General features: G+C 44.3%; 2 protein-coding genes across 5 annotated transcripts in view; one reads left to right on the forward strand and one right to left on the reverse strand.

Moving 5' to 3' along the window:
* Window positions 1-1,949, reverse strand: part of cpt1ab (carnitine palmitoyltransferase 1Ab (liver)) — a 31,088-nt gene extending 29,139 nt beyond the window's left edge. Inside the window, exon 1 of one of the 3 annotated variants that reach the window (XM_069181792.1) lies at window positions 1,686-1,949. The gene's annotated coding sequence lies outside the window, so the exon portion shown is untranslated. Of the gene's footprint in view, window positions 1-1,681 lie in introns of all 3 variants that reach the window. The other 2 variants (XM_069181791.1, XM_069181793.1) reach the window with 2 other exon arrangements.
* Window positions 1,950-3,912: 1,963 nt separating this feature from the next.
* cars1 (cysteinyl-tRNA synthetase 1) lies at window positions 3,913-26,956 on the forward strand. 2 transcript variants are annotated; one of them, XM_015338224.2, is made up of 24 exons: window positions 3,913-3,999; window positions 5,074-5,236; window positions 6,637-6,852; window positions 8,799-8,890; window positions 9,396-9,484; window positions 9,967-10,063; window positions 10,453-10,551; window positions 10,899-11,042; window positions 11,458-11,598; window positions 11,929-12,017; window positions 12,263-12,384; window positions 12,471-12,583; window positions 13,008-13,136; window positions 13,829-13,958; window positions 14,993-15,096; window positions 16,159-16,256; window positions 16,382-16,571; window positions 16,822-16,890; window positions 17,255-17,336; window positions 19,714-19,794; window positions 20,555-20,622; window positions 24,318-24,377; window positions 24,846-24,929; window positions 26,635-26,956. In XM_015338224.2, the coding sequence occupies exons 2-24, from the start codon at window positions 5,110-5,112 to the stop codon at window positions 26,767-26,769; spliced, it is 2,559 nt and encodes an 852-aa protein (XP_015193710.2). In that variant the 5' UTR covers window positions 3,913-3,999; window positions 5,074-5,109; the 3' UTR covers window positions 26,770-26,956. The 2 variants fall into 2 exon arrangements, with proteins under 2 accessions (XP_015193710.2, XP_015193711.2); XM_015338225.2 differs by lacking the exon at window positions 6,637-6,852 and having other exon boundaries at window positions 3,919-3,999.
* Window positions 26,957-27,458: the final 502 nt, after the last annotated feature.

Below are 27,458 nucleotides of genomic sequence, written 5' to 3' on the forward strand. Positions count from 1 at the left end.
TGCTGGCCGGTTTCCGCACTGCGCCGCCAAAACTCAAACGAAAAGGGCAGGAAAAAAAAAAAGTTTTGCGTTTCCGCGGTCAAACGATGGCCGTGCAGTAGAGGTTAGGTCGCTTTGACTTCGCTTAACGGTGCACCTTGGGTTGGTGTTACGTGAAGGACAATCTTCAATTTCCATTCAGTGCTGTCTGTAGCCGTGTGTGCTTTACAACCTGCACCCATCCCCCCCAGCACAACGGGATCACATGACCAGCTGGGGCTGCTGGAAACTAGGGGAAAGGTTACAGAGCCGACGCTACTACGCAACTGAGAAACCTGCAATTTTATCACCAGAATAAAAAAAGGCATCGTCCTCCTAAAAGCTCTGAATTATTGCCGTGCAGACAGCGAGCTCTGCATTAGCAAGGTAATAACAAGCTTATGCGTAAATGCTGATTTAATGCTGTGTTAATCACATTGTTGTTCGGCAATTCTAAAATACAGTATTAAAAATCATAGAAACTAGAAACACATCAGCGCAAGGCCCCTATATGATTGCATACGATATCTTGGCATAGACAACTTAATTCACCTTATATAAATATATGCACCCCCTTAAACCCCCTTGGTCGTTTATCTGTCTTGTGAAGCAAAATCATAATCATTCCCAGCCTGTACCTGAAGGGCTTAATCGAGTGTATATCTGCCTGTAAACTGCGAGTTTTAAGACCTGAGAAAATCAGGAAGATGTATCTGAAACTTTCACTGCAGATTAAGCAAAACGAGTCCCCAGAACCTTTCTTCTCTCTAAGATGCGTAGCATTCAACGCGTTTTTATATCATTCCAACGCTGTCTGGATGATCTGAATTATGTAGGTGTAATAATAATAATAATAATAATAATAATAATAATAATAATAATAATAATAATACTTCACACACTACAAAAAAATGGTCACGTTGTGACTTCAGACGTTAAGTGAATAGCTTGAACCCTCGCCAATGTTGCTGAGGTACAGTAGGTCCTTTCCGGGCGCATTCTGGATACACTTCAAAAGCCAGTCTGTTTAAACACACACACACAGATTATTTCTGTTTCAAGTACGAGAGAAAATGGAAGCAGCACACCAGGCAGTAGGTGACCTCTCTTGGGACACTACACACTCAGACCCAGACGCATGGGATACGGTATCATCCCTTCTCCTGTAAGAGAATGAGCCGCCTGTGGCCCCCTGTTCACTCGCGCAGGTGTAAATGAACCGGTGCCGTGGGCTCCCTTGATTTTTCGCAACGCCCAGGCTCGACCCGCAGACGCAGTTCACCACCAGCCCCGGTACTGGGGAAACTCGCTTAGTCACAACCTAGAGGATCGGACTGTGTGCGAGCCGTGCAAATAAAACGTAAACAGGGGAATAACGCGTTTATTTTCCCCCCTCAACTTTCAAATCACTTTCACTTTTGTAGCGTTGCAGTGTGCAAAGTGAATCAACTATTGCCTCCTGAAGGCTGTATATGCATAAGTAGCGTTCATCAGCTGTACGCAACTCACTCTAGACTCTTTTTTTGTTACATGTAGCTAGATCATATGCCGCTATTTGTGCCAAAGGTCATTACCATTACCAGCAGCCATATTTTCCCCCTTCTAGCACAGACAGCCCGCTATTCTCTATACTAAGGAACAGATGAAGACGTCAGTGTCTTACCTGCCTTCTGTCTGTACAGTGGAGAACAGCCCGATCTCCTCCTCTTCGGCGGATTAAAAACTTCTGCGTTGTCTTAACAGTGAGCAGTAAGCTAATGAATGGGCGTGCAGTGACAGTGTAAAATACCGACCCCCCACCCCATGAAAACGTCACATCTTCATATAATTTATGCAAAATGAACTCGACCACTTTTTTTTTTTTCGTGTTGTGGAGGAGATTGAGGAAACTGCGTGTACATAAAGCCTTTGCCCTCCCCCGCCTTGTTATTGAGCTTTTCCTCGTATTGCCGACCGCCGCCGCCGGGTGTAGTTTTGACCCCACGGTCGTGAGACGGGGGTTTGCGGCTCTTTTCTTTCAAAGAAAACTCGTACCGTTTTTCACTTAGCCGTCCTTCACCCGATGATAACGCAGCATCAGCCATGAAAGGAGAGTTGGTCGAAAAATAAGATGACTTCTAAAATTTAAAACTTGGCTGAAAGCTTTGTAAAACCTGATTTGTGTGGCGCGGTAGAGATGACTTTCAAGCTACTCATATAGATTGCTTAGAAGCTGCCCAGATTATTGAACCGGAATAGGTAAATAACCCTATTTGGATACAGAGGTTACCTAAATCTAAAAAAAAAAAACATATATTACCGGTTTCTTATCTTCGGCTTGAACCCATCAGTTAATTTAATGGGAACAAATCTCCATTTTCACAAAGTCTGATTAAAAGTCACGTAAGGGATGTTACATCTTGAATTGCCGCAAGAATAATGACATTAATGCCTGGTGATGTTTATATATAAACATGCATGAGATACCGTTACCCACAACCTCTAAAGAAGGATCTGGTCCTCCACAGCAGCTTCTTGGGAATCGTGAGTCGATAGAGCAGGCAGTTATGGCCTCTATAAACTGATAATAATAATAAAATAATAATAATAATAATACATTTATCTGTGTGTGTGGGGAGCCGCTTCGTCTTTGTATATACAGTCGACTCGCAATTTACACGGGGGTTATCTTTTTTTTAGTATCTCGTAAAGGCAAATTGTACCCTATAACCCTTATATCTCCCCCCTCCTTCCGCAAATAAAAGTGCCTTAAATAAAAAACCTTAGATAAAAGTAAATGAGACGAATGTATAGACTATCTCTCGTAGGCGTGCTTGACGATGTTTTCAGGGAATAAAGTATTTTTTTCCAATATTTTGAGGAGCCGACCGCACAAGGCTGCGACCGCGTATCTTGAGAGCGCATTAGTTGCGAGTCAGGAGGAAGTGGATCGTGTTCATGGTGCGCTCCTTCTTGGAATTACTTTCTTACCCGATAACTAGAAACCACTTAATTATTAAACCGTGATAAATATCATGGCAACATTCCACTGGATTCCATATATTAAATTCTGTTAATCACCAGTTTTCCAGTGGTTTCAAAGTTCCTGATTATCTCAGATACTAATACAGGCAGTTCATTTTCTGAGCATTACATCCGAATTTATCATTCATTTGCAATGCCCTGCATAAGTCTGTTATGAGAGTGCAGAGTTATCCATAGGCTGTCAAGGAATATCCATCAATCCATGCATCTTCATCTAGATACAGGGTCAAGGAGGAGACAAAGCCTAACCTGGGAAGCAACTGTGGCAGCATAGGGTTCACCCTGACTGGGATGCCAGTCCACTGCAGGCCACACACAGACACAGACACACAACATGCACAAACTCACACAATGACCTGGTCTTGTGGGCCGCAGCTTCCCTTGCGCTGTGCTGTCTCGGGGGTGTCATGGGAAGAGGAGAGACCGCTCCCTGTTCGGGCTCAATTTCGGCCAGCAGCCGTGTCACCCTGCTGCTCACAACCGGCAGCCCACTGGAGCTCAGCAGGTGTGAGCCAGGCCAGTACCTGGATGCGAGAAGAGGTGTTGTGAGGCCAGCAGGGGGCGCTCACCCTGCGGCATGTGTGGGTCCTAATGCCCCAGTATACATGGGGACACTATACTGTAAAAAGGAGCTGTCCTTCAGATGAGACGTAAAACCGAGGTCCTGACTTTCTGTGGTCATTAAAAATCCCAGGGCGTTTCTCGAAAAAGAGTAGGGGTGTCACCCCAGCTTCCTGGCCAAATTTCCCATTGGTCTTTACCACTCAAGGCTTCTTAATGATCCCCATCAATGAATTGGCTTCATCACTCTGTTCTCCTCCCCACTAATGTCTTGTGTTTTTGGAGTGTACTGGCGCACTATGGCTGCCGTCGCATCATCCAGGTGGGGCTGCACACTGGTGGTGGTGGAGGGGAGTCCCCATTACCTGTAAAGTGGAGCGTCCAGAAAAACGCTATGTAAGTGTAAGGAATTATTTTTTTTTTTATCTCTTTGGTTAATTCACTTCAAGAAGGTTTAGTGAATTTTATTTAAGTTTGGGTCATTTGAGAGCTGTGAGTGTGCTGACTTTAAGGTGTCAGGGAACCTATCACTTCTTTATTTGGTTTACTGCTAAGCCACTCTACCCAAATTCTGGTAAAAAAACTCAGCCACCCCTCACACCTCCATGCGTCAGTACCCTGGGTGTGGCAATTCCTTGGAGGGTCAATGTGTTCTTAAATTGTTACAAATTGTTCCCTGCCTCACCTGAAGCTGAGAACTTTGGTGTATACATCGACACAAACACACAGTCCTGGCCACCAATACATTTTAATCACAGCCTGTTCTTCCTTCCACGGTATGCATTCTGTGACGCCACCACCTTCATTTGTCCCTTTTGTTAAATATCACGATGTGCTCGTTGGATTCGATTTCCCAATGTTCTTGATTGTAATCACTTTGTAGATTTGTGGAAGGCCACCATTTAAGTTTTGAAGATTTTCATTTGCTATTTTACTTTCTGAACGTGTTATATAAATGTTTTGGTCAGAGAATAACTACTGTCAAGGTTGCAGTAGTTGCAGCGAATTGTAGTGGAGAGTTAATCCCAAGGTGTGTGATGGATTTAGAACAAACACAGTAGTAAAGCGAATGAGGACCCTGTTGGCTGGGATCAATGCAATCAAAGATGTTCAATATAGCAGGAAGACAGCATTAATCTTGGAAGGGAATATTAGACAAAGTATACCAGATATGTCAAATGCGTTTATGTATAAATGTTTCTTTATATTCGCTCATACAAGCATTTTGGTACTACAACATATATACACGGGGGTATGGGAATTAGATTCCCGTTTGACATCGGAACATGTAAGGTGTTATCACGACAGAGCTTTGTATTGAATTTAAATTTCTAGTGAAGCAGAAAAACAAGACTATTATATTTTAATGAACACATCATTAAATACACTGCATGCGTTGTTAATAAACACCGAGTGCTCAGCGCCAAGTGTTGGGATACATTCAATATTTTTTTTATTTCCATCTCTGAGGTTTAGAACGCAAGTTTGCAGGCTGACCTTGCCAAGATGGCGCCAAACCACAGCCCTTTGAAAGACGGAAGTTCAGCAGCGGGCTGCTTCCGGACACGTTGTTGCATCAGATTCAGGCTTCAGAGATTTCATAGGATCGAAATGGCAGCAAGTGGGGATCAGGGTGAGTTCTGGTATTGTTATTAATTTGGACGAGGTAGCGGTCAGACGGGTGTGCTGTAGCCCTTTGCAGGAAATACCACAGGGAACCATGTGTAAAGGGTTGATTTTCAAATCGAAAACACTTTACATTCGCTACATCTCTCTTCTGGGTTTCATTTTTAATGCACGTTAGGCAGTTCTAGATAGGCTATACGTCTTTTTGTTAAAATACGATTATTTTCCAAACCAAGTGATTTTTTTTACTAAGCCATGCGTGGTTTTGTATTCGCAAGTAGTGCTACTCCACTTCATACCGACTCTCTCTTTAAGTTCAACCGCTTTTCCTGTCCTGGCATCCTTAGTGACATATGTTATCGTATTGACTCAGTGCGTCTTGCACTACCAGTTGCGTTGCACTGCCATCGCTTGAGCCGACACGTTATTTATGAAAGAGGCTTCAAAGTTGTCAGAAGCAAAAAAAGGTGAAGAACCTTTAGTCGTGGGGGCAATTGTGTGTTTTAGCGTTAAATGAGAAAGGATTAAACTGGGAAACGAGAGATTTTCAAATAACAAATCAATGATTTTGCTTATTGTCGTCCAGTATTCAGAATATAATCATAATAATAATAATAGTAATAATCTTCATTCATTTATCCATCCGTTTATTTTCTAATCGCTTCATTCAACTCAGGGTTGAGGGAGTGTCAGAGCGAGCAGTGGGCGCAAGGCAGGGTACACCCTGGACAGGACGCCAGTCCAACACAGGACAAAATACACAAGTACAGGCACATACACTCACACCGGATTCGGTTTTCTCAGATGCCAACTAAACCCACATACCAGCATGTCTTTGGACTGTGAGAGGAAACTGAACCACCCAGAGGAAGCCCACCAGATTATGAGGAATCATACAAACTCCACACTGATAGCACCCCAGGAATTGAACCCAGGGCCCCAGTGCTGTGAGGCAGTATTGCTAACTACTGCACCACCATGCCACCAAGTAGTAATCATCATGATCATCATCATCTTCCCCACCAGCACAATAAATTAACACTACATTACCCAATCAGGACCCATATCTCAAAGGACTGCATTGTGTCGTAAATCCTGCAGTTATCACGGTAGATTGTTTAGGACGCATGCTTGGGTCTCTGAAGACGATTTGTGTGCCCTTTGCTGCTGGAGGGACTACACCTGGCAATCCAAACAGAAGCAGAAACAAAGAATCGTCATCACCCATTAGTACCCTGAAAGTCGTGAGCAGTGTGTTGAAGGAGAAGGAGACCTCCAGCAGTTTTAAAACTGTGCTGTGCTGCGGCAGTATGAAGTAACCTGTCGTAGGTGTCTGCCCCTTTAGAAGCAGGACTGCGGCGCCTCAAGCCTCTCTGGTGTGTGTGTGTGTGCCCTTGTGTCTTGCAGCGTTTGACTATGGTTTCTTGCTGCGCATAAGCGAGGAGTCCTCCAGGGTGGCGGCCCTGAACGAGTACCTCAGCACCCGCAGTTACCTCGGGGGGTTTGTCTTTTCGCGAGCGGACGCCGAAGCCTTCGCGCTTCTCCGCCGGCCGCCGGCCGAGCCGCTCTCCCACGCTCTGAGGTGGTACAGGCACGTGGCGGCGCTCCTGCGGGACAGCTGCAGTGAGTACGGCCAGGGGAGCCCCCTTCCCTCCCTGCCTCCTCAGAACCCGGCCCCAGGGCTGTGCCTGCACGTCCCCTCGCTCTGGGAATCCCGATCAAAACCACTCCTAGACCGGTAATCAATCCTGTTCATGCCCTCCGGCACTCGTCCTGAGCAGGGTTCAGCTCGGGCAGTCTCTGTCTTATTTCGTAACCCCCAGTTCCTTAGTAGATGTTACTGGTCATGGCAAAGCTCCAGACATCATAATTCCTGTCCAGGAGTCTCTGTTCGGCTGAGCAGTGTCTCAGTTTCTGGTCTTCCAAATGTGAGCTGCAGTATTTATTACTCGTACTGAAGATTTGAGGTTCATTTTAATCTGAGAGGCAGAGGATGCAGGATTGATTTTTTTTTTGGGGGGGGGGGACATTTCTCCTTTTTTTCTCTTTGTCATATGTGCGCACTGCCAAATTGGCATTTTTCGGCAGCAGTGTGTGATCTTCAGTTGTGCTGCCATGTTGAGTTATTTTTGTTCTATTTTCTGTTTTTGGTCCTGCTGTTTTCTTTGCTCAATTTCTAAAGCACTGAAATATTTTAGGGAAACTGGACATGTCATGTGGTTGCCCTAGTTAAAACACAGCCCTGCCTCAGATATCTTGATCTAGGGAAAACCATGACTACAGTACAATTGCATATGACTTTAAATGAACTTATTTAACTCCAGCTGTGTAGCTCTATGGAAGATGACTTAATTCATGCAATATCACATTAAGGTATACTCTTTTAAATACCGGCCTCTAGCTTAATTTTGTTAAGTGTTACAAGCAAAACAGGACTTGACCCAATCACTACCGGGGTAGAGGACCTCTAAGGAAAACCCGGGTCCTGCCGATGCAGAATTTCCAAACCAGTGCCGTAGGATGTTGACAACTATGCTATAAAAGATGCTGTCCTTCAGATGAGATGTTAAACCTAAATCCTTACCTCTTGGCATAGTTTGTAAGTGTAGGAATGGGGTGTTCACCACATTCAGATCTACACAGCTGCCACAGTCGAGCTGATTTCAAGTTCCCTCTGAATGAAGCAGAAGTAAAACCTGACCGTAGCAGTGGTTAGGATTCTGGACTCCTGAACACAGACGCGGACACTGCTATGGTAGCATTGAGCAAGATCCTTTATCCACATTGTTCCAGCAAACCCAGCTGTAGACATTGTTACCAAAAGTGCAGTGCAGAAACAGCAGGCAATTGCCGTCTCTCCAGTTGCTTTGCATGAAAGCATCATGCAAATCAAATAACGAAGGGTTACAGGGGAGAGGAGGGCACGCATCCCTCTCGATGATTTGGTTCATAGTGAGTTATTGTCATCCAGCTGAGGCTCCCGGTCCGAGTTCAGAATGCACTTCCCTGTAGCTTGACCAGTTCCAGATCAGCATTATCTTTTTTAGTAACGTGGTGACCAGAGTTGTGCTCAGTATTATAAATGGGTTCTAACTAGAGGATTACGCAATTTTAGCATTCCTTGATTTAAATCGCACTGTGTTAAATTCCCACACTGTCTAAACTCTAGAGGGGTCCTGTCACTGTAGACCTTTTACGTCTTCTTCAAACGTGCTATTTGCCAGGTATTGCCCAGTCAAGAATCGATCTTAATTCATGACAAAAACTAAAACCTTGAATTTCCTTTGTCACTTCTTCAGCGTTTACTATTCCTCTCTTTTGGAAGGATACACTGTAGTGCAAACTAAGGATGCTTGAATCTTCTGACATTTGCTGAGTGGATTCTGTTCATTCAAAAGTGGCCGATGCTGGCCTCTGAGTTACTACAGAATGTCAGTGGTCACTGAATGTCCTGTGTCTGTTGTTTACAGTGTTATTTGGATTTGCTGTCCTACAAAACAGACTCACAATAAAGAAGAGAGTCAGCTGTGACTACTTCAGGAGCTGATGAAACTTCTTGTGTTTTCCAGCAAAGGGGAAAAGAGTTCAGCCTCCATGGACTCCACCCAAAGGAACAGAGCCACCAAAACTGTGCCTGTACAACAGCCTGACGCGCAGGAAGGTGAGAGTCACAGCCTTTCTGCAGGATGAGGACATCCCACAGCCTCCGCTACATCCACAGAGTAGGCTCAGAGTACAGTGGAACACACAGGGGCTCAGAGTGGAGACCAGGCAGCTGAGGAACTTCTCCAGCTCTGCAGACTCACCCCCTTGGTTTGTGCTGCTGGGCTGACAGCACGCCAGTCAGATTATAGCCCATGTTTTATGAGTTTAAGAAAAAATCCTTACATTTCCTGAAAATAACAAAGTAGTCCATGCAATATACAAATACCGTACAGCCTTTATTGTCTCTATAGTAAATATTCAGGTTTTTTTTTTGTTCTCTTTAGAATCAGTGTGGAGGTTTTTTTGTTTTCAGGGAACATGTCGTATTTTTATTAGCACTATCATGATTGTTAATTTGAACTAAAACAGTCTCTTGTGCAGAGCAGCTGTGCGTTTCCAAGCCCGGATGAGGTCTTTCAGTAGCCCTGTGTCATTGTGGTTCACGCCGTGTTGTTTTTCAGGAGGAGTTTGTTCCCCAGAATGGGAACAAGGTGCTGTGGTATTGCTGTGGACCCACTGTCTATGATGCTTCCCACATGGGCCATGCCAGGTAGTGTCATGGAGGAAGGCTGTGCTCTTTCCTCTGTTATACTGTTAAGACATTACTCTTTAGAACTGTTTGGAATGCACTGCTATGTCGTGAGTTGTTACAGATGTTAATAATAGCCACATTCTAAAGCTGCATACTGATAAAGTGTGGCAAAAAAGATGTTGGCTGTTGTCGCCATGTTACCTGTGTGTTTCCAATGCACTGCATAGTGATGTGATTTAATACATGCTGTATATGCAAAAGAAAATCACAACTGACTGTCAAATGGGCACCTTTTTTTGGGAATGTGGCTGAAATCATAATTGTGTTCAAAGGGATTGTGCCGTGCTCTCTGTAGCATGGATCGTTTTGAAGACAGTTCTCCAAATGGACACCTATAGATGTTGCATATAAATCCTGCAGAAAGAAAAAGTAATGTTAAAACTGCATGACAGCCTTGTACGTTAACGATAGCGCCTCTCTCTTTCTGTCTTTTATTTTAGATCCTACATCTCTTTTGACATCCTCAGACGAATTTTAATGAACTATTTCAAATACGATGTGTTCTACTGTATGAACATCACAGACATTGATGATAAGGTAGGACAGAGCTCCTCCAAAACATTAAACAAACAGAAGGATAATTTCAATGTGGAATCTGTCAGAAAAAAACAGTTGCAGTTTGATCTAGTGTGACCCCCACTTAATGTGAAACTGAGGTAGCTGCATGATTCAGGTGTCATTTTAAAATTAAAATTTTAAAGCTGTGCAAATTGAGCTTTACTGTAATTCTATGAAGGTTTCTTTATAATTGACTCAGTGACTCTGTGGATTTTTAACATATGTTTCATGTACTAAATTAAAGGTATAAAAGATCTGCCATGCAGACTAGAAGTAAGAAGGAGGAGTATAGTGTTGTTGAAGAGGCAGGGAGAACACTGAGTGGGTGACTTTTTTTTTGTGCACTGACCTGATGACTCGCTACGCAGATCATCAAGAGAGCCAGGCAGAACTACCTGCTTGAACAGTACATAGCCAAGAAACCAGCTCCTGCCCAGATACTGGAAGATGTGGTGACAGCAATGAAGGTGAGTTTGTATTTGTGCCGTCGCATAAGACATGCAGTGCCAGTATAGTCTGCCTAAAACCTCATAAACAAAGTTAGTCCATTTAGTCCATATTACCAGTGGTTCTGTTTAAGTCCTCCACAAATATAAATTCTGGTATCATGCCCGGTCTCGACATGGTGTTGAAATAAATATCTTTGGAGTTTTTAAATAGGTGATGGTCCTGTTGGTCCGCTGAGCTCCGCCTGGGAGAGGTGTTGTGTGTTCAGTTGAATTCCATGCAGAGGAACTGAGGGTTATGTACTCCTTCCTGGCAAACGCGTGTGGAAATGTTGGGAGCTCCCTGCTGACCTGCGTGTGCCCCATAGCCCTTCCAGGTGAAGCTGGCAGAGACCACAGACCCCGATAAGAAGCAGATGCTGCAGCGAATGGACACAGCAGTGAGCGAGGCGCTGGCTCCCCTGCAGGGGGCGGTACAGAGCGGAGCAGCGGTCACTCACAGCCAGGCTGAGGTACGTCTTTAAGGGGCAACGGCCACCTCACTCTAGAAATCATCCATAACAGCACAGATTTTGTAGGCGTAGATCCCCTAACTTGCAAGCGAAAACCCTTGGAAAGCAAAACGGCTGTGAGGCCCACACTCAGACTCCCAGGGAGTGAGAGCCCTGCAAGGGAGTGGGGCTACAGGAGCATCCCTTAATCCCTTCACCCCCCTCCAGCAGTGGAAGCTCTAGAAACGTGAACAATAAGTCATGTCTCTTGGTCTTTAGGGTCAAATCAAGTTAATCCAAATATAGTATAATAATTGCCATCATTATAGTTTAGCATTTTGTAAGAAGAGCTGAATGAATTTGTGAAACACCTTCAAGGGTTTTGTGGCTGAAGAAAATGAAGAGGATCTGATAGTCTCGTGTTTTTTTCCCGAAGGTTTTACTGGAAGAAGCCAAGGATCTGTTGTCTGATTGGTTGGATTCCCAGTTTGGCAGTCAGGTGACGGATAACTCCATCTTTTCCCTCCTGCCCAAGTACTGGGAAGGGGAGTACCACAAGGACATGGAAGCCCTGAATGTAAGAGCCTTTGCTGTAAAGCTTCTAATTGTAAAACTAGTCTAGTCTGTCATTTATAAGAACGTCTTTTAAAAATACACTGCCAGTAAAATGAAATGGAAGGTTATTGATACTTATTTGTATTGTGCTTTCTACCTGTGAATGTACTCTTCAGCAGTAGGCATCTTACACTGCAATATTATTATTTCTGCTACTGAATTATTCAGAGAGACTTAAATTTACACCCGTTTATGCAGTGTATAAGGGAAGGTGGATGTGTGTGCTGTGTGAGTACGAGCCTTAGGGATCCCCGCTGTCACCTGCCACTTCAGCAGCCCCTGTCTTCCCCAGGTCCTGCCCCCCGACGTGCTGACCAGGGTCAGCGAGTACGTGCCCGAGATTGTGGAGTTCGTGAAAAAGATTGTGGACAACGGCTACGGGTGAGCGAGAGGGACGGATTTTCATCCCGTCGGTTGTGATTGCACTTCCAGACACCGCGTGTTTGGAGTAGGAGGGGGGATCGCACTCTGAATAGTCTCGGATGTGACTGGTGCAGGGGGGTGCGTTTGCATTTTTAAGTTTCGGCTTCGCTACTTTTATATCTGACAAACTGTTCTTTTGTAGTCTGTGTCCTGTAATCGTGGTGAAATTCAGAAGATGTGCTTCTGTCCCTCTCCCCCTGCAGGTACGTCTCGAATGGCTCTGTGTATTTCGACACGGTGAAGTTCGACGCCAGTGAAAAGCACTCTTACGCCAAGCTGGTGCCGGAGGCAGTGGGGGACCAGAAGGCTCTGCAGGAGGGAGAGGGTAAGAGAGGAGAGACAGCGCACGGAACAGCGTGAAGCCCCCGGGCGGAACCCACAGAGCTGAAATCCCCCCTTACCTGTCCGCAGGAGACCTGAGCATCTCCGCGGACAGGCTGAGCGAGAAGAGGTCTCAGAACGACTTCGCCCTGTGGAAGGGCTCCAAACCTGGGGAGCCGTCCTGGGAGTCCCCCTGGGGAAAGGTGAAAGGGGTGTGGGGGAGGACCCCAGTGCCTGGGGGCGAACCCCCGGCGGGGTGCCCGCACTGTAAAACATAAAAGATCCACATGCTTTTTTTTTATGTCTTTTGACGTTCAGAAATATTGAGACAAGGCTCACAAATAGTCATGTCCTCCACCTGGGGGGTTTATTCGCTTCGGATCTTTGCAGAGTGCATCTTTCTGTGAATGTTCCAGTCTGTGCCAGGAAAATTTAAAAGAGCTGCGGCACCATGAGCTTTATACCTCGTGACACTGTAAAGTTTCTGGCATCCTGTCCAAAGTAATTTTCACTGCAGGGGCTTCTAGGTTTTTCTGTTGTCTTGGAAACCGGTATTTCATTCTTGCAAATATCCCAGGAAATCGCATTACTGAACACAGAAGTGACTCTCGTTGGTCTTTCTGAAAGGGACGGCCCGGTTGGCACATCGAGTGCTCCGCCATGGCCGGCTCGATTCTGGGAGAATCCATGGACATCCACGGGGGAGGGTTTGACCTCCGTTTCCCCCATCATGACAATGAGTTGGCGCAGTCTGAGGTAAGGCAGCCTTCCCTTGGAGGAGGTGGGCAATCCTCCTCCTGCAGTATCTCTGTAGGTTTTCTAGGCCTCTTCAAAGTGGCAGCACCTGAATAGCTCAGGGAGGCTGTTCAGTTAGTCTCATTAAGCCTGTAATGAGCTCATTGAGCTGTGTTAAGAGGCGAGTTGGAAAGAAAACCAGACACTGGCCCTACTGGACCAGGACTGCCCACCTCTGCTCTAGATCTAGGTATCTTATCCAGGTGTTGTAGTAAGCCAGAAAAGATTATGTGAGGTTATATCCGTTGGATTGAGATTGGGACACCTGAAGTGTTGTTTTGCTATCAGTCTAGTTGAGACAAGATCTTTCCTGTTTTTAGTGGGGGTTTTTTTCTGAATTCTGACAGAGAAATAGTTCTTTGACAAATCCACAGCAGTGTTACATATAATGGTTGACTTAACATATGACAAATGAATAAAAAGAGAAGGTGTACATGAGAACATTGAAACGCAGGTGCTGACGTTTTCAAATCTCTGTGCATGTGTAAAATGACATGAAGAGTTTCTGCATGTTAAAGACTTCATTGGCATGTCTCACAAACATTCCCTTCCCTTCCTTTAAATACGTGGGGAGATGAGATTATGCGATTGGCTGCAGAGGGCTGGGGTACAGTCTGGGGTGAGGTCATCGTCCAGATCCTTTGTTTCCACAGGCCTTCTTCGAGAATGACCACTGGGTTCGCTACTTTTTGCATACTGGCCACCTGACCATTGCAGGCTGCAAGATGTCCAAATCCCTGAAGAACTTCATCACTATCAAGGATGCTCTGGCCAAGCACACAGGTGACTCCTTAAGAGAGTTGTGTGCTCAGTGAGCCTGCTCCCCTGTGCATCTGTCTCCCAGAACTGCCTGGCTGCAGCTGGACCTGTATCAACTGCTGCTCCTTAACACACTTCTTTCAGCGCTGATCTCCAGTCTGTGTTTATGTGATAATTAGTTTTCCTTTCGTGATTTTTATTGTGATGTTAAAATGTAGCTTTTTAGCTTCTTTTTAAAATAGGTGTGGTCATTTACAGTATGTTATTGTTAGAAATGTGCCCAGTTTGGGATCAAACTGGTGTTAATCACACCTCATCAAGTAATCTGTGCAGTCAAATACAGTCATTGGTGGCGTCCTGTCCAGGGTGTGTGAGTGCCTGTGTGTGTGCCCTGGGCTGGACTGGCGTCCTGTCCAGGGTGTGTGAGTGCCTGTGTGTGTGCCCTGGGCTGGACTGGCGTCCTGTCCAGGGTGTGTGAGTGCCTGTGGCGTCCTGTCCAGGGTGTGTGTGAGTGTGTGTGCCCTGGGATGGACTGGTGTCCTGTCCAGGGTGTGTGAGTGCCTGTGTGTGTGCCCTGGGCTGGACTGGCCTCCTGTCCAGGGTGTGTGTGAGTGTCCAGGGTGTGTGTGAGTGTGTGTGCCCTGGGCTGGACTGGCGTCCTGTCCAGGGTGTGTGAGTGCCTGTGTGTGTGCCCTGGGCTGGACTGGCCTCCTGTCCAGGGTGTGTGTGCCTGTGTGTGTGCCCTGTGATGGACTGGCGTCCTGTCCAGGGTGTGTGAGTGCCTGTGTGTGTGTGCCCTGTGATGGACTGGCGTCCTGTCCAGGGTGTGTGAGTGCCTGTGTGTGTGCCTTGGGATGGACTGGCCAGGGTGTACTCTGCTTTGTGCCTGTGGCTCGCCCTCGACTCTGTACTGGATAAAGAGGTCGGAAAAGGGATGGATGAAGTCTTGTTCCCTCGTCTCCGCCTAGTTTCCCAGCTATCATGTGCCGTAGCCCTTTGCTCCTGCCATTCTGTGTTCTGTGTCTGTCCTGTACTGATCGAGTCCTTGCGGGTTTCAGCTCGACAGCTGCGCCTGGCCTTCCTCATGCACTCGTGGAAGGACACGCTGGATTACTCCCCCAACACCATGGAGTCAGCCATCCAGTACGAGAGGTTCATGAATGTGAGCAAATAGATCTTTCTTTCCCTTTGCCTTCAGGATCACTTCTGCAAGACACCTTACTACCACGGCCTAGTGCGAGATAATGCGTCTTCGCTTTCTCAGGGTCACTGTTCAGCTTCATTTGGAAATGTACAAATGGCCGTCTTGAATCTTCGGTGCCTTTCCTTTAATAATGCAACAAACAGAGTGCATGATAATAATAGCTGGTGCCTTGAATGCCATCTTCTGTTCCATGTGCTGTCTGATTATACTTCTGCTGAATTCTTCCTACCTGTAGGAGATTGAACCAAGGGGAAGGAGATCGGATAGTCTCTATAAATCCAGTGCTGATTAAAATTACAACCACACTGTAATTGCAGTACTGATCGAACTATGGTAATGATGTGGAAATATTTGAAACTTTCTCAGAGTGTCCAAAAGTCCCTTACATAGTAACTGACCTTAAACAATAATGATCTTTTTATGAGTAATTTCTGTTAAATTGAAAAATCTTTACAAACAAATATTTTAAAGACGGGAAGTTATATGACTGTAGAAGACACTGTTGTGCCGTTCAGTCTACAAACCACAGTAGCTCCACTAAGATTCACTTCCCTCTTACTGTTACTGCACTTCCTTACAGCAGCCCGTTGCTTGAAATTCAATATCTCAAAATAGGATAAATAGCTATTTATGTGACAAAAATAAAATTCTTCCTGATTCAGGCATTTCTAACCCTGCTTCTGGGCAGCCCTACTCCAGAAGTTATTTTTAGCAAACCATGAAATCACCAATTCACTATACACCTGGAACCATTTCATTGGGATCAATGGCTGGCGATTTGTTAAATTAATTTCAAAAATAGTTTGGAACATAAATGTGGCCCTCATGGACCAAGTTCCCATATTTAATCAATGAAGCAGATAATGTGCTCGATTACTTTTTTTAAAGCTTTCCCACTCATTAGAAACGGGTGATTCAGGATGACCAATAAGTCTTACTGTTTTTGGAGTTGTCTGAGACCATGATTCGCATTCCCTGCTCCTAGTAACCAGGCCGTTTGTATTCCTGTCATTGCTGTAGGAGTTCTTTTTAAACGTCAAGGACATCTTAAGAGCTCCGACGGACCTCACGGGGCAGTTTGAGAAGTGGGAGTCCCCGGAGATCGAGCTCAACCAGAGGTGAGAGGGCTGATGGACAAGAACTGCTCTTGATTCGTTAGAAATGAGATACTCAGACTTGGTCTTTAAAAAAACCTTCAGGAACTCTTTGCTGACATGTCACGGCCTCTGCGTTCTGTGTGCAGCTTCTGTGACAGGAAGGCCGCGGTACATGTGGCGCTGTGTGACAACATCGACACCCGCACTGCCCTGGAGGAGATGAGGGCCATGGTCAGCCAGAGTAACACCTACATCGCCAATAGGAAGAGTGCCAAGCTGGCACCCAACAGGGTGCTACTGCAGAGCATTGCCACCTACCTCACAGACATGCTCAAGGTGAGAGAAACCTCTGCTGTCCTCTGTGCCTCCTTTACAGGAAACAGTGCAGGTCCAGCAATGCAGTGTTCTGGGTATAGGTCTGTAGTATCACCCGTCATGCTTGCTTTAGCTTGGTTGGAAATCACTGTGTCCAGAACTGCTGCAGAACTACTGTAACAGCCTAGTCTGAGCCAGTTACTCAGTCAAACCAGGCAAAGCCACAGAAGTTTGAGAAGGTACCTGCTGACGTCAATCTCTGTTCCTCCAGACCTTTGGATCAATAGAAGGCACAGAACCCATAGGATTCCCGGTTGGAGGACATGGACAAAATGTGGATGTGAGTAAGACACGAACATGCCATTCCATTAGAGACAGGTTTTAGACAGCACATGTTTTGGAAAAATAAAGAAGGATTGATTTTGGACAGAAACCTGGATTCCAAAAATGTCTGTGAAGTCCAGGAGTTTTCTTAAAAGAAGGGTGAGAGTAGTTTTATAAACGGTAAATGGAAGCAATTTCTTATCGCTGTTTGTGTTTGTTAACATAAATTTCAATATTTATGAATAGTCTTGATAAAACTAGATTTTCCTTGAATTAAGTGGTCACTTAAATGTGGGGGAACAGGAGAAGTGAACCAAAGAAAAAACCCTCACAGCGCTACAGGATGGTACATGTTATTTGTGTATTCTTCTTACTTGCAGCTGGAGAGCACTGTCCTGCCGTACTTGAAAGTCTTGTCTGATTTCAGGGAAGGAGTTCGAAAGATTGCCCGAGAAAAGAAAGGTCTGTGGAAATTTGCTCCTCCCACGTGATTTTGTATGATTTGTTAATGGAAAAAATTGACAGGGGCAGCATGGGGGCACAGTGGGTAGCATTGTTGCTGTGCAGCACTGGGGCTGCAGGTTTGATTCGGGACCCGGGGTGCTATCTGAGTGGGGTTTGTATGTTCTTCCTGTGTTCACATGGGTTTCCTCCCACAGTCCATAGACATGCTGGTAGGTCAAATGGTTTCTGGGGAAATGAGCCGTGTCTGTGTTTGTGTGATGGACTGGGCTGCGATACCCTGTCTCTTACCTGTTGCTTACCAGGATAGGTTTCAGCTCCCTCTGTGACACTGAATTGGAAGAAGCCATTAGAAAATGAAATGTATGGATGGATTGGTGGATGGAATAATTAGATTGCTCCTTACCCACAGAACCGTAGCCTCTTCCATTGTTTCTGTTTTACATAATGTTCCTATCCCATTTGGTAGTAATTAATTGATGCAAGGATCTCCTCCAGCCAGGATTGCTATAACAACATTGCTTCCACACATTATCGAGAAGGTGTAAGTGATCTATCAATATAAACACCTTTGTCTTTTTCATAAGTAGTCTAGCTCAGCATTTCCCCTTTAGTATTTATTGTTTGCGATGACAAACCTTGCACTGGTCTACATACAACTCCATCTGCCAGAATCCAGATGTGAAAAGGTGTAAATCAGTTGTTATTATGAATCGGCAAACCTGATTTTCATTTCTAGTAAAATGATTGCAGAAATGTTATTGTGAGTCCGTGGGGGTTCAAACACAGTGGAATTAAACCTGAAGTAAAACAAACCGGGATATTGATTTGCATTTTTTGACCAGAAGGTGGCAGCGTAGCATACTGATACAGAAAAACTTTTCTGCCTGGAAAAACTTCAAAATTTCAAACTAAACTGAGGATAAAGAGAATTAATTTAGGACAGAAACTAAGAAGCCTTTACACAAAGATTGTACGGCTCTAAAATAAAGCTCTCAGCTATGGTGTTGAAGCTGATTCCCTGGAGTCTCTTGGGAAATGACTGGGAGAGATCCTTCAGTTTACGCGATGCCAGCAAAAGCTGCTGTAAAGGTGGCCCACATCCCCCCCGGCCTTTATAACCTTCTAAATGGTTACCTTCTACACAATATAACCCAGAGCACTATTGGTAATTAGCCTGCTAAATGTCAATTTTTAAAAATCTTCAGGCTCTAACTTGACAACACAGGCAGATTGTAAACTTGCAAAGCAGCATTTTAATCACTGTGCTAATCCCTTGAGCTGGATACAGTCTGCCTTGCTGTTCCTGGGTATCCACTGTGTTTTTGTGTTGCCTCAATTGTACAATATTCCAGGGCAGTACTGACTTGGCCTTGACCTCAACGTCACATTTTAGGTCTTAGGACCTCAAAGACCATCTTAATACCCCTGGGGAAGGACTAATTAAGATCTTAGTAAATGCAGCAACATCCTGATCTTCAATTAAAAATAGTGTAATTTTTTCTTTTGGTTTTCAGGAATAATGTAGGATTTCCTGGCAATTTTATTCGTCTTTTATTTTTGTAAAATGTATATATGTATGTAAAATGATTATGAGAGTTTTGTAAGTTTTGGACATTTAGGAAATTAAATGTGTCTTGTTTCTAGTGATGTGACGGTCACCTGACACCCCGGTTCAGGTCTCCTGCAGACTGGTAATGTGTAGAGTGTAGAGGCCTAGATGAGAGGTTATAGACTTACACAAGCATACGCTGCTGGTTAATGTTGTTATTATTATTAAATACTGCTACAGAATTTAATGTTACAAATTTATTTCAAAATACTAATTAAGATCTTCTCTTTTTGGTTCTGAAATATTTGTGGACTCCTTCCTTCAACATCACAATGACATAGAAGTCATTATGTAAGAACATCTCAGCACTGTTGAAAAGCAGTGAAATGAATCTCAGCACTGTTGAAAAGCAGTTGAATGAAAGCAGTTCTGTTAAAAAAGCTTCTTACAGCATAAAAGAGAATAAGAGAGAGACAGCAGTTTTGATGCTTAGGTGTCTAGCCAGTCTTAAACAGTAGCATTTAGATGACCCTGCTGCTCCTGGAGAACATGTTTCTGTTTTTGAAGCAAAGAGAATCTGTTGTCTTCACGAGCAAAAAAAAAAGCTATTGGACCTTTAACAAAAGACCAGTGGTTATATCCTGATGAGCTTTTGATTTAGTTTGATTGTGACAGAGTTGGTGAATTATTTCTTACTGGTTTACCTGGGTTAAAAAATGGGATTGTTTTAAGAGCTGTGTGGCACAGAAACTGCAGGAGGTTCCAGTCAGTGTGTAGACCCCCATGTGCTCACACGTGGATGTTTTTCCTAACTCTCCTTGACAGTGACAGAGATCCTGCAGCTGTGTGACGCGGTGAGAGACGACATTCTCCCTGAGCTGGGTGTGCGACTCGAGGATCACGAGGGTAAAGTCAGCAGCATCTCGCAGCTCACTCTGAATCCTGATATCTTGCACTGAGCAGGGTGTCTCAAGATAAGTTCAGCAAGGCCAGCATTGGGCTGCAGCAAGGAGTCTGCGTGTCAGATGACTGGCGTGGACTGTGGAAGCTAAAGGCAGGACTGTCCAGTCCTGGTCCCGCAAGGCAGTGTGTCTGTTAAACCAGCTGGTTACTGGCTTAACCGGACCACTTTAACAGCTTCTCCCAGATCTTCGGGGGCTGCTGCTTTAAAGAGACCATAAGCCATCTGCTGTTTCTCAGTGATTAATCCAGGTGGAGTTTCTCTAAATTAACATATTTACACAGGGAGTGACCAAACAGAACATTCCTCCAAGGCAGGGCCTTGTCTCAGTGTCTTTCGTTAAATCTTCTTTTCTTTTTGACAATGTTAGGTGTTCCTCAGCTAACAGACAGCTGCTGCGAGCGAAACAAAAAGTTTAAAATAAAAGCGGATTAATTTTTCCTGAAGGACAGCACGCTCCAGCCATTTTCTAGCCTGCGTCTCCCCTGAAGACTTAGTGTGCGAGTGCTAATATTTCATTACTGCCATGGATGGGCTTCCGATGTGTTTAGAGTGTAAAAGTGGAGCTTTAGCACCGTATGCTTACAGAACACGGTTTCAAAGACATGCTCAACGGTGCAAAGCTTTGTTTAGTGCTGACCCCCGGACAGAGGCGGCGCAGCCCGTCAGCCGACGGCGAGTAAGTGCTTCTGTGGTGTTTTGCAGGCCTTCCCACAGTAGTAAAGCTGGTGGATCGGGAGACTCTGCTGAAGGAGAGGGAAGAAAAGAAAAAGGTAAACTGACGTTTCTGAACATTGCAGCCAAAGCACCAACCTGTTCCTTGAGAAGGCCTCCTGCTGTAGTGATGGCAACACAGCCGGACTTTTCCCTGAGTCTGGAAGAACTGCTCTGGGCCAGCCTGTTTGGAAATGTGCAAGGATTCAAGGAAAGAGAAGGGAAAGCAACAGATCATGAACATGATGTAGGCATGGAAAAAACAATTAGCAGACTTTTCAGTGAATATAAAGGCACTTAAATGTCTGACGAAGAAAGGTACAGCTTTTCTGTTTCAGGTTAAAATTCCAAACCAGACTAAAGCCACTCTGAGTGCTGTTACTGGTTACGTAACTTAGAAGCACTAGAATATGCTACCTTGTACTGTAAATAACGCACCTTCACAATGAAGCATATAAAAGGTCACTGAACAGAAACACAATACTGTGCATTTTTATGAATAGACAGTGTCTGTTTCATTTGTGACTTTAGGTCTGTAGATCATCTTTTAGGAATTTCCCAGTACCTATTAAACACTATGTGTACACTGCTCTGGATTTTCTCTCAAGCATTTAAAAGATTCACTTTCCAATGGGAGGAGACTGAAAGTATACAATTGCTTCTGAATCTAATGAAAACCGCTGAGCTCTGGTCTAAGGGCAGGTCTTGCATTTTTCTGCAAAATCCAAAAGGCTCAGCCGTGCATCAGAAGTGACCTCACAGCTGCGCATTGTCAGCTGCTTTTCGGCACAATGTGTCAAATGTGTCCGTCTTGCCTTTCTGATTGGGAAACAGCTGCTGTAGCTTCCCTTTAAAAAGCCTGCTTCCGTGTGATCTTGAGAAGGATTGGAATCCCACATGCCTGAGCCAGTAAAATTACAGTAGGCGTGCACTACTCCTCCCTTGGAGACCCACAGTGTTAGCAAAGAGGACACTTTTAGAGAGGCTTTGAACTGAAGAGGGATAATAAAGAATTTCTAAGCTTCATAAAACAGGACTGGGATATTTTAAGGAAGACAGTGAGGGGTTGCCCTACTTGGCTGAATGCTATTGAAGTTTGAATGCTGCTGTGGGAGGTTGACTCCTTGGTTTGTCATGTAACTGTGCCCTCTGTGATGTGCCAAGGGTTTGTGAAACTGAAATGCACCACTCCTCCATCTGTTGGTCACTCTGCGACTCCGATGTGGAGCGTTTGGCTTTCCTTGGTCCTCCTTCCCCCCCCTGCTTGTACAAGGACATGAAGCACGAGATGAACCGAAGATCCGTTGGGGTTGTAGTGGGAAAGAGCAAGAAAGAAGAGATTTGAATTGCTACTTTCCAATGTTTTTGGAATAAACAAAAAGGGAATATTTTTAGCTTACGGTTGCAGGAAAATTTACGTAGTGTGAGAATGGACTTGCTCAAAGCTGTCAGAAGATAGGTCTCCGATTAGTCACAGTAAGGACTGACCTGGTTGTGTTGCAGATCTTATAAAGTCTGTCTGACGTCCAGTTCATTTAGTGGGAAGAAGGGTTGACTGAGGGTGAATCTTAAACTGTTTGACTGGAACAGTTGGAAATGCTGCATGCCTAATCATCGGATACTGCACATAATTCATAACTAATGAACGAGACCACTAGGATGTTAGGGGTGTTGGTAGTGAGTGCAGTTTCCCCAAACACCACCGTAATTTTTTGGATCCTTCACGATGGCTTCAGTACAACCAGAGCCAGTTAGAAAATGACTTCTGTCATCCCTAGGCTGTCCTTTGAAGAATATGATCCCTCTATATTCATTTTTCCCTTTCTTGCTATTTGCAAGTTTTCTTAAGTGTAATCCTGATTGCATTTTTATGTTATTGAAACTTAACATGAGGAAGGAGTTAGAATCTGACAGATAAACTTAGATATTTGATGCAGGTTTGCAATTCGAAAGGCAGAAAGATTTCAGACCTGCTCTGGGATCCGTGTCCAGTGAGGTGAAACAGCACAGCACAGGAGAGTGGCTGGTGACAGGTGAGACACTGCCTGGCCAGTTAGCTGATTACACGATCACATGTAACCCCTTGCCAAGCTGTCTGAGCACTCCCCACACGCATAGAGAGGTTAATTCGTCAAAATGTTGGTCCTTGGAGAAAACTGAAAACAGAAATTCTGAGGGTTCAGTGCGGTTATACATTTTGTAGTGGTTGTGATTAGGCAGTATTGGATATATACTTTTGAATCATGAGTTCAGATAATGCTAAAATTCATAAAATATTATTATTTTGCTTCACTGCGGGTAAATGTGCTCTTCAAATAAAATGACCTTTTCTTGAAACGAGTATTAACATGAATGGGCACAGCAGTAGCTTGGCGGTTAGTTCTGCTGCCACACAATCTGGTGCATCTGCTGTGTGCAGTTTGCATGCTCTTTACGCTGGGTTAATTATTTTAATTGATGCCCTGTATTCACGTGTTAGGGCCCCCGACTAGCTCTGTTAGTAATAATCTCAGGGTAGAGGGTTTGTGTCCACATCAGGCGCAAGGTCCTCCATGTTGGAGGTTGGGCACAAGGCTAACAAACCTGTCCTGTAAAAAACTAATGTTACTGAACCAGCAACAGGATGTACTGTAGCTGCCCCTGCGTGCTGGAAGGCATAACAGGCAAAACATCCATTCATGTGTTAGTGCCCCTTGGTGGGCTTGTGAATATTGCCTTGTGCTCATTGTCTGCCAGGGTATTGAAAATGGATGGATGGATTATCCTGAATGCTAGGAATGAAGAAGCCTGTTTTTTTTTTGGGGGGGGGAACCTAAACCACATTGGCACAGAAAGCACAAAAATTAGTAATTTGGAAAGACACGATTATTCATTTCCTTTTCAGAACTCTGCTTGTCTATTTTATTTTCAAAATATTCAGCACTGACAAGTGCCAGCATGTGTGAGACAGTGCTTAACGTGGGACTGGTATCCTGCACACACACATTTCGGTGTGTCTGTGCTGCCTGTGCCCTAGAGGTGGGGGAGGGGACTGTTAAAAATGCAGGCTTGCTCCAGCTCAGTGCCATCTGCAAAGCGGTGAGCCAGTGCTGCCGTCTGCTGATTTCTGTTGGTGCAGCACCCTGGGGCTGGCAGGCAGGATTCTCAGGGGTGGGGACGGGCTACGGTATGCATGACACAGGACACAACACCTGCGCTCCAAACCACCCTGCAGTTCCAAATTAGTCAGGCGTATTGTATTGCACAAATGCAGGTGGTACCGGTCTTCCTCAGGTCTTGAAGACATCTGACTTCAAAGCTCATGTTGGCTTTAAAAAGTCTTAAACTTTCATGTTAAAATAATAAAAAAGTGGAGCCTGTAGAACAAGAAAATGCACATTGTGGAACAAAAAGTCCACATTCCTCATTCTGACTGACCAGTGAGAGACAGAGAACATTAGTAAGAATCTTCCCCTTTACTTCTTTCTCCTGCAGAGGAGGATGTTTGCTTTACACTATTACCAAATAAACAGTTGGCTTCAGGATCTGATGCTTTACTTTCAAATGCTCTACACCAATGCAAGGCATTTAATAACCTTGTTAATAGAGAATATGATTATAGTAATTTGTGTCAAGTCTGCTAAACAGTACAAAATTCTGTTACCCAGTTGCACTGTGGCTGTTAACTTTTTGCTTAGTGGGGCCAGAGAAAATATAATGTCACCGGTCCTGGGGTCACCCAGCCCATCAGTAATTTCCTCATTGTCTCTGGCAGGTGGAGGAAGAGAAGAGAAGGAAGAAAGAAGAGGCAGCCCGCAAGAGACAGGAACAGGAAGTGAGTGGCCAGCAGGCACAGTGCCACACACGTCGTAGGCCCTCTCCTGTCTTCAGCGCAGCGAGCTGATCCGTCTGCTGCTGGACTGGGCTGCGTCCAGCTTCGCCAACTGAAGAGAGATCTGCCTTTTCCACGAGAGCCTCTGTTCCCTTGGAGTGCTCCTGGTCTCCCGTGACCGCCCTCTGTTCTTTCCCCAAAGTGATACCTGCGTCTGGGGAAGCCCTCTCCATGTCCATTCTCCCTCTGCCACCGTCCAGCCTCTGTCCAGCTTGGACGCTTGTGTGTCTTTATTCACTGGCTGTGCACGGTTATATGAAAAACACTGCATGTAGCACAAAAAGCGACCGTTAGCTGGTATTTTCTATCACATTTAATGCAGTGTGTTGCTGGGCACAATCACCTCGAAACAGTAAATTGTTTCTGCCCTGTACTTGTATTGGGATACCACGGTTATGTGTTTTCTTTCAGATGGCCAAGCTGGCCAAGATGAAGATCCCACCCAGTGAGATGTTCAGATTGGAAGCAGACAAGTACTCCAGGTTTGATGAGACGGTAAGAATACAGTCAGAGTCTCCTCTCGCTGGCAGGATTTTCACCTCGGGACTTTGAGAGTTTATCTGTTTGACAAATCACAGAATGGCTTTCAACACAGCAACAGAATTCAGATATAAGTGAGAACAGGAAGAGGGAATCAAGCAGACAGGTTTCTGTGACGCAGAGTAAGCCATTCTATGAAGTTAACCCCCTTGCCACATTGTAATAAATAATCTATATATAGTGCTTTATAGCAAAGCAAAACATTAGAAACCTGTGATTACAAACTTTAATATCGTTTACAGTTAAGAAGTTACTTTTGACTGTCCTGCTCATCTGCTATGAGCTGAGACGTTTCGACATTGCCTTGGAGCAACAGAGCAGGACACACACTCTCCTAAAGTTCAGAGCCCAGTTTGGGGAACTGGTAGAAGACCAGAGTTAGAAGACCACAAATGAGGTGTATGTGTATAAAGAGGCAACAGGTCACAGACGTAGTCAGGTGCCAGACACTGCAATCCCTTTTAAAGGGCAGTGACAGGATTTTGGATTTTATTCTGAAATCCTAATGGGAGCCAGTGAAAGGTGTTTACGAGCACCTGAGTTATGAACATATGTCAACTTGTTTAGAACATGTCGGGATACCGCAGCAATAATCAAACCTGAAAAAACACGCACTTTTATTTGCTTCTCTGTATCATAATGAGGAGAGACATGGACTGATGCAATACCTTCACAACATTGCAATCTTCAGATGCAATGCTCAAATTAAAGGTAACATGGAGACTTCTCACCTGCGTGTTTAGACTGATTCCAACACTATCAGTAGTAAAGCTAAAGGTGACAGTTGTGGAGCTGATATAAAGAGCATGAGATCAGATTTGTTGAGTTTAGATGTACCAAGTCGAAAGTCATCTGACGTGATGCTGATGACTGCTGTGTCTAGTGTGTGCATAGCCTGTTGGTTCAGAAAAATACCACTTTCATATACATTTTTTTTTCATTTAAGAGAGTGCAGCCAAAATCTTTTGGCAGAGTTTTGCAGTTACCTTTACATGCCCAATGCAAAACTACACACCCAAAATATAAGTGTATATAATAAAATGAGGGAAATAAAACTGCTTCATAGTGCCTTTTCGTGCACTAGGAGATTTTGTCAATAACATCAAATTGGTAGAACGCCAGTATATTCAAGATCTTTTGAATAACTTGTGTGACATGTATGGTGAGATACAAACATTAAGAACAGCTGTGGTGTGATTTTACCTATACCATGTGCACTTCGTATTAGGCGTGTTCCTTAAGTGTAATTATTTCAAAGGAGTATTCAACATGCACGAGCACATGCAGTAAGTGGAGAATTGAATGCGTATCATTATTGTTATCACAGTATTAAAGATCCTGGCACCCTTAAGTACAAGTACTGAAATATTGCATGTACAGTTTTAGTTTGAGTTCACATATCTACAAAGTGTTATCAAACTTTTTCCCCTTTCTCCAAACGTGAGAGTTGATACGAGCTACAATGATCTCAAAGTGCTTTGATTTGTTTTCTTGCTGCTGACAATATATACTGAGATGTACATGCTGTTGGTTCCCATACACACTTATTTCATTTTAATACCTCTTGGTAGGAAATGATGGATCTCGTGTTATTTGTAAACTGTAATTTAATAAAGATTTATCAATTTGACCTTTAACGCTCATTTTATAAATTCAACAGGGTTTTCCCACACATGATTCAGAGGGCAAGGAGATCAGCAAGGGACAAACCAAGAAGCTGAGGAAGCTGTATGAAGCTCAGGAGAAGCTCCACAAGGAGTATCTGGAGATGGTTCAGAATGGGAGCAACAGCTGAGAGATGGATGGCTGACCACCAGCCTGTAACCGAGCACTGATCACTCTGTCCAGACCTGACGGGCAACATGATGCCCCATTAACCTGGCCAGGGATTTATCATGGGATTTATCAGGAGCATTCCTCACCTTTTTTTCTTCTGTAAAGTTTGTGATCAGAGAACTGTGAAGTAAATATGCAAAAGACGAGTGTTGGTGTCTATCCTTGCAAACACGTTTGACGGAATGTAAAATGAAGTGAAACCCGATGTGTTTCAGTATTGATTGTGCTGCCAAATATTTCTTAGTTACTAGAAAATCATGCTTTGTCATGCTTACCCGTCTACTCGGCGAATTGTGAACAAGAGCAGTACGAGGAACAAGAGGATATGTGTTTTTAACTTATCTGAGACCTTTTAAATGCAGGTAGAGAACCAGCTTTTTAAGGTTAAGCAGACACAGTCTTTGCCTATTTAAGAATCAATAAATGGATTGGTTTCACAATTTTAAGCATTGATTGTTGTGGGGGACAGTATATGAAAGATCATTTTTTAAGACGTTGGGTAAACATAGTTACCTTTTTTACTTGTCTGTGAGAAATTAGCTCTAAACAATATTTTCTTATCTAGAAGACTTCTGTAAAATATTTTAAGTAGTTTTCACTAAAGCTTTGTAGGTGTTGCTATGCAGGGAAAATCAGGAATGGGGTGAA

This window comes from Lepisosteus oculatus, chromosome 21 (genome assembly GCF_040954835.1).
Source record: "Lepisosteus oculatus isolate fLepOcu1 chromosome 21, fLepOcu1.hap2, whole genome shotgun sequence".
NCBI lineage: Eukaryota > Metazoa > Chordata > Actinopteri > Semionotiformes > Lepisosteidae > Lepisosteus > Lepisosteus oculatus.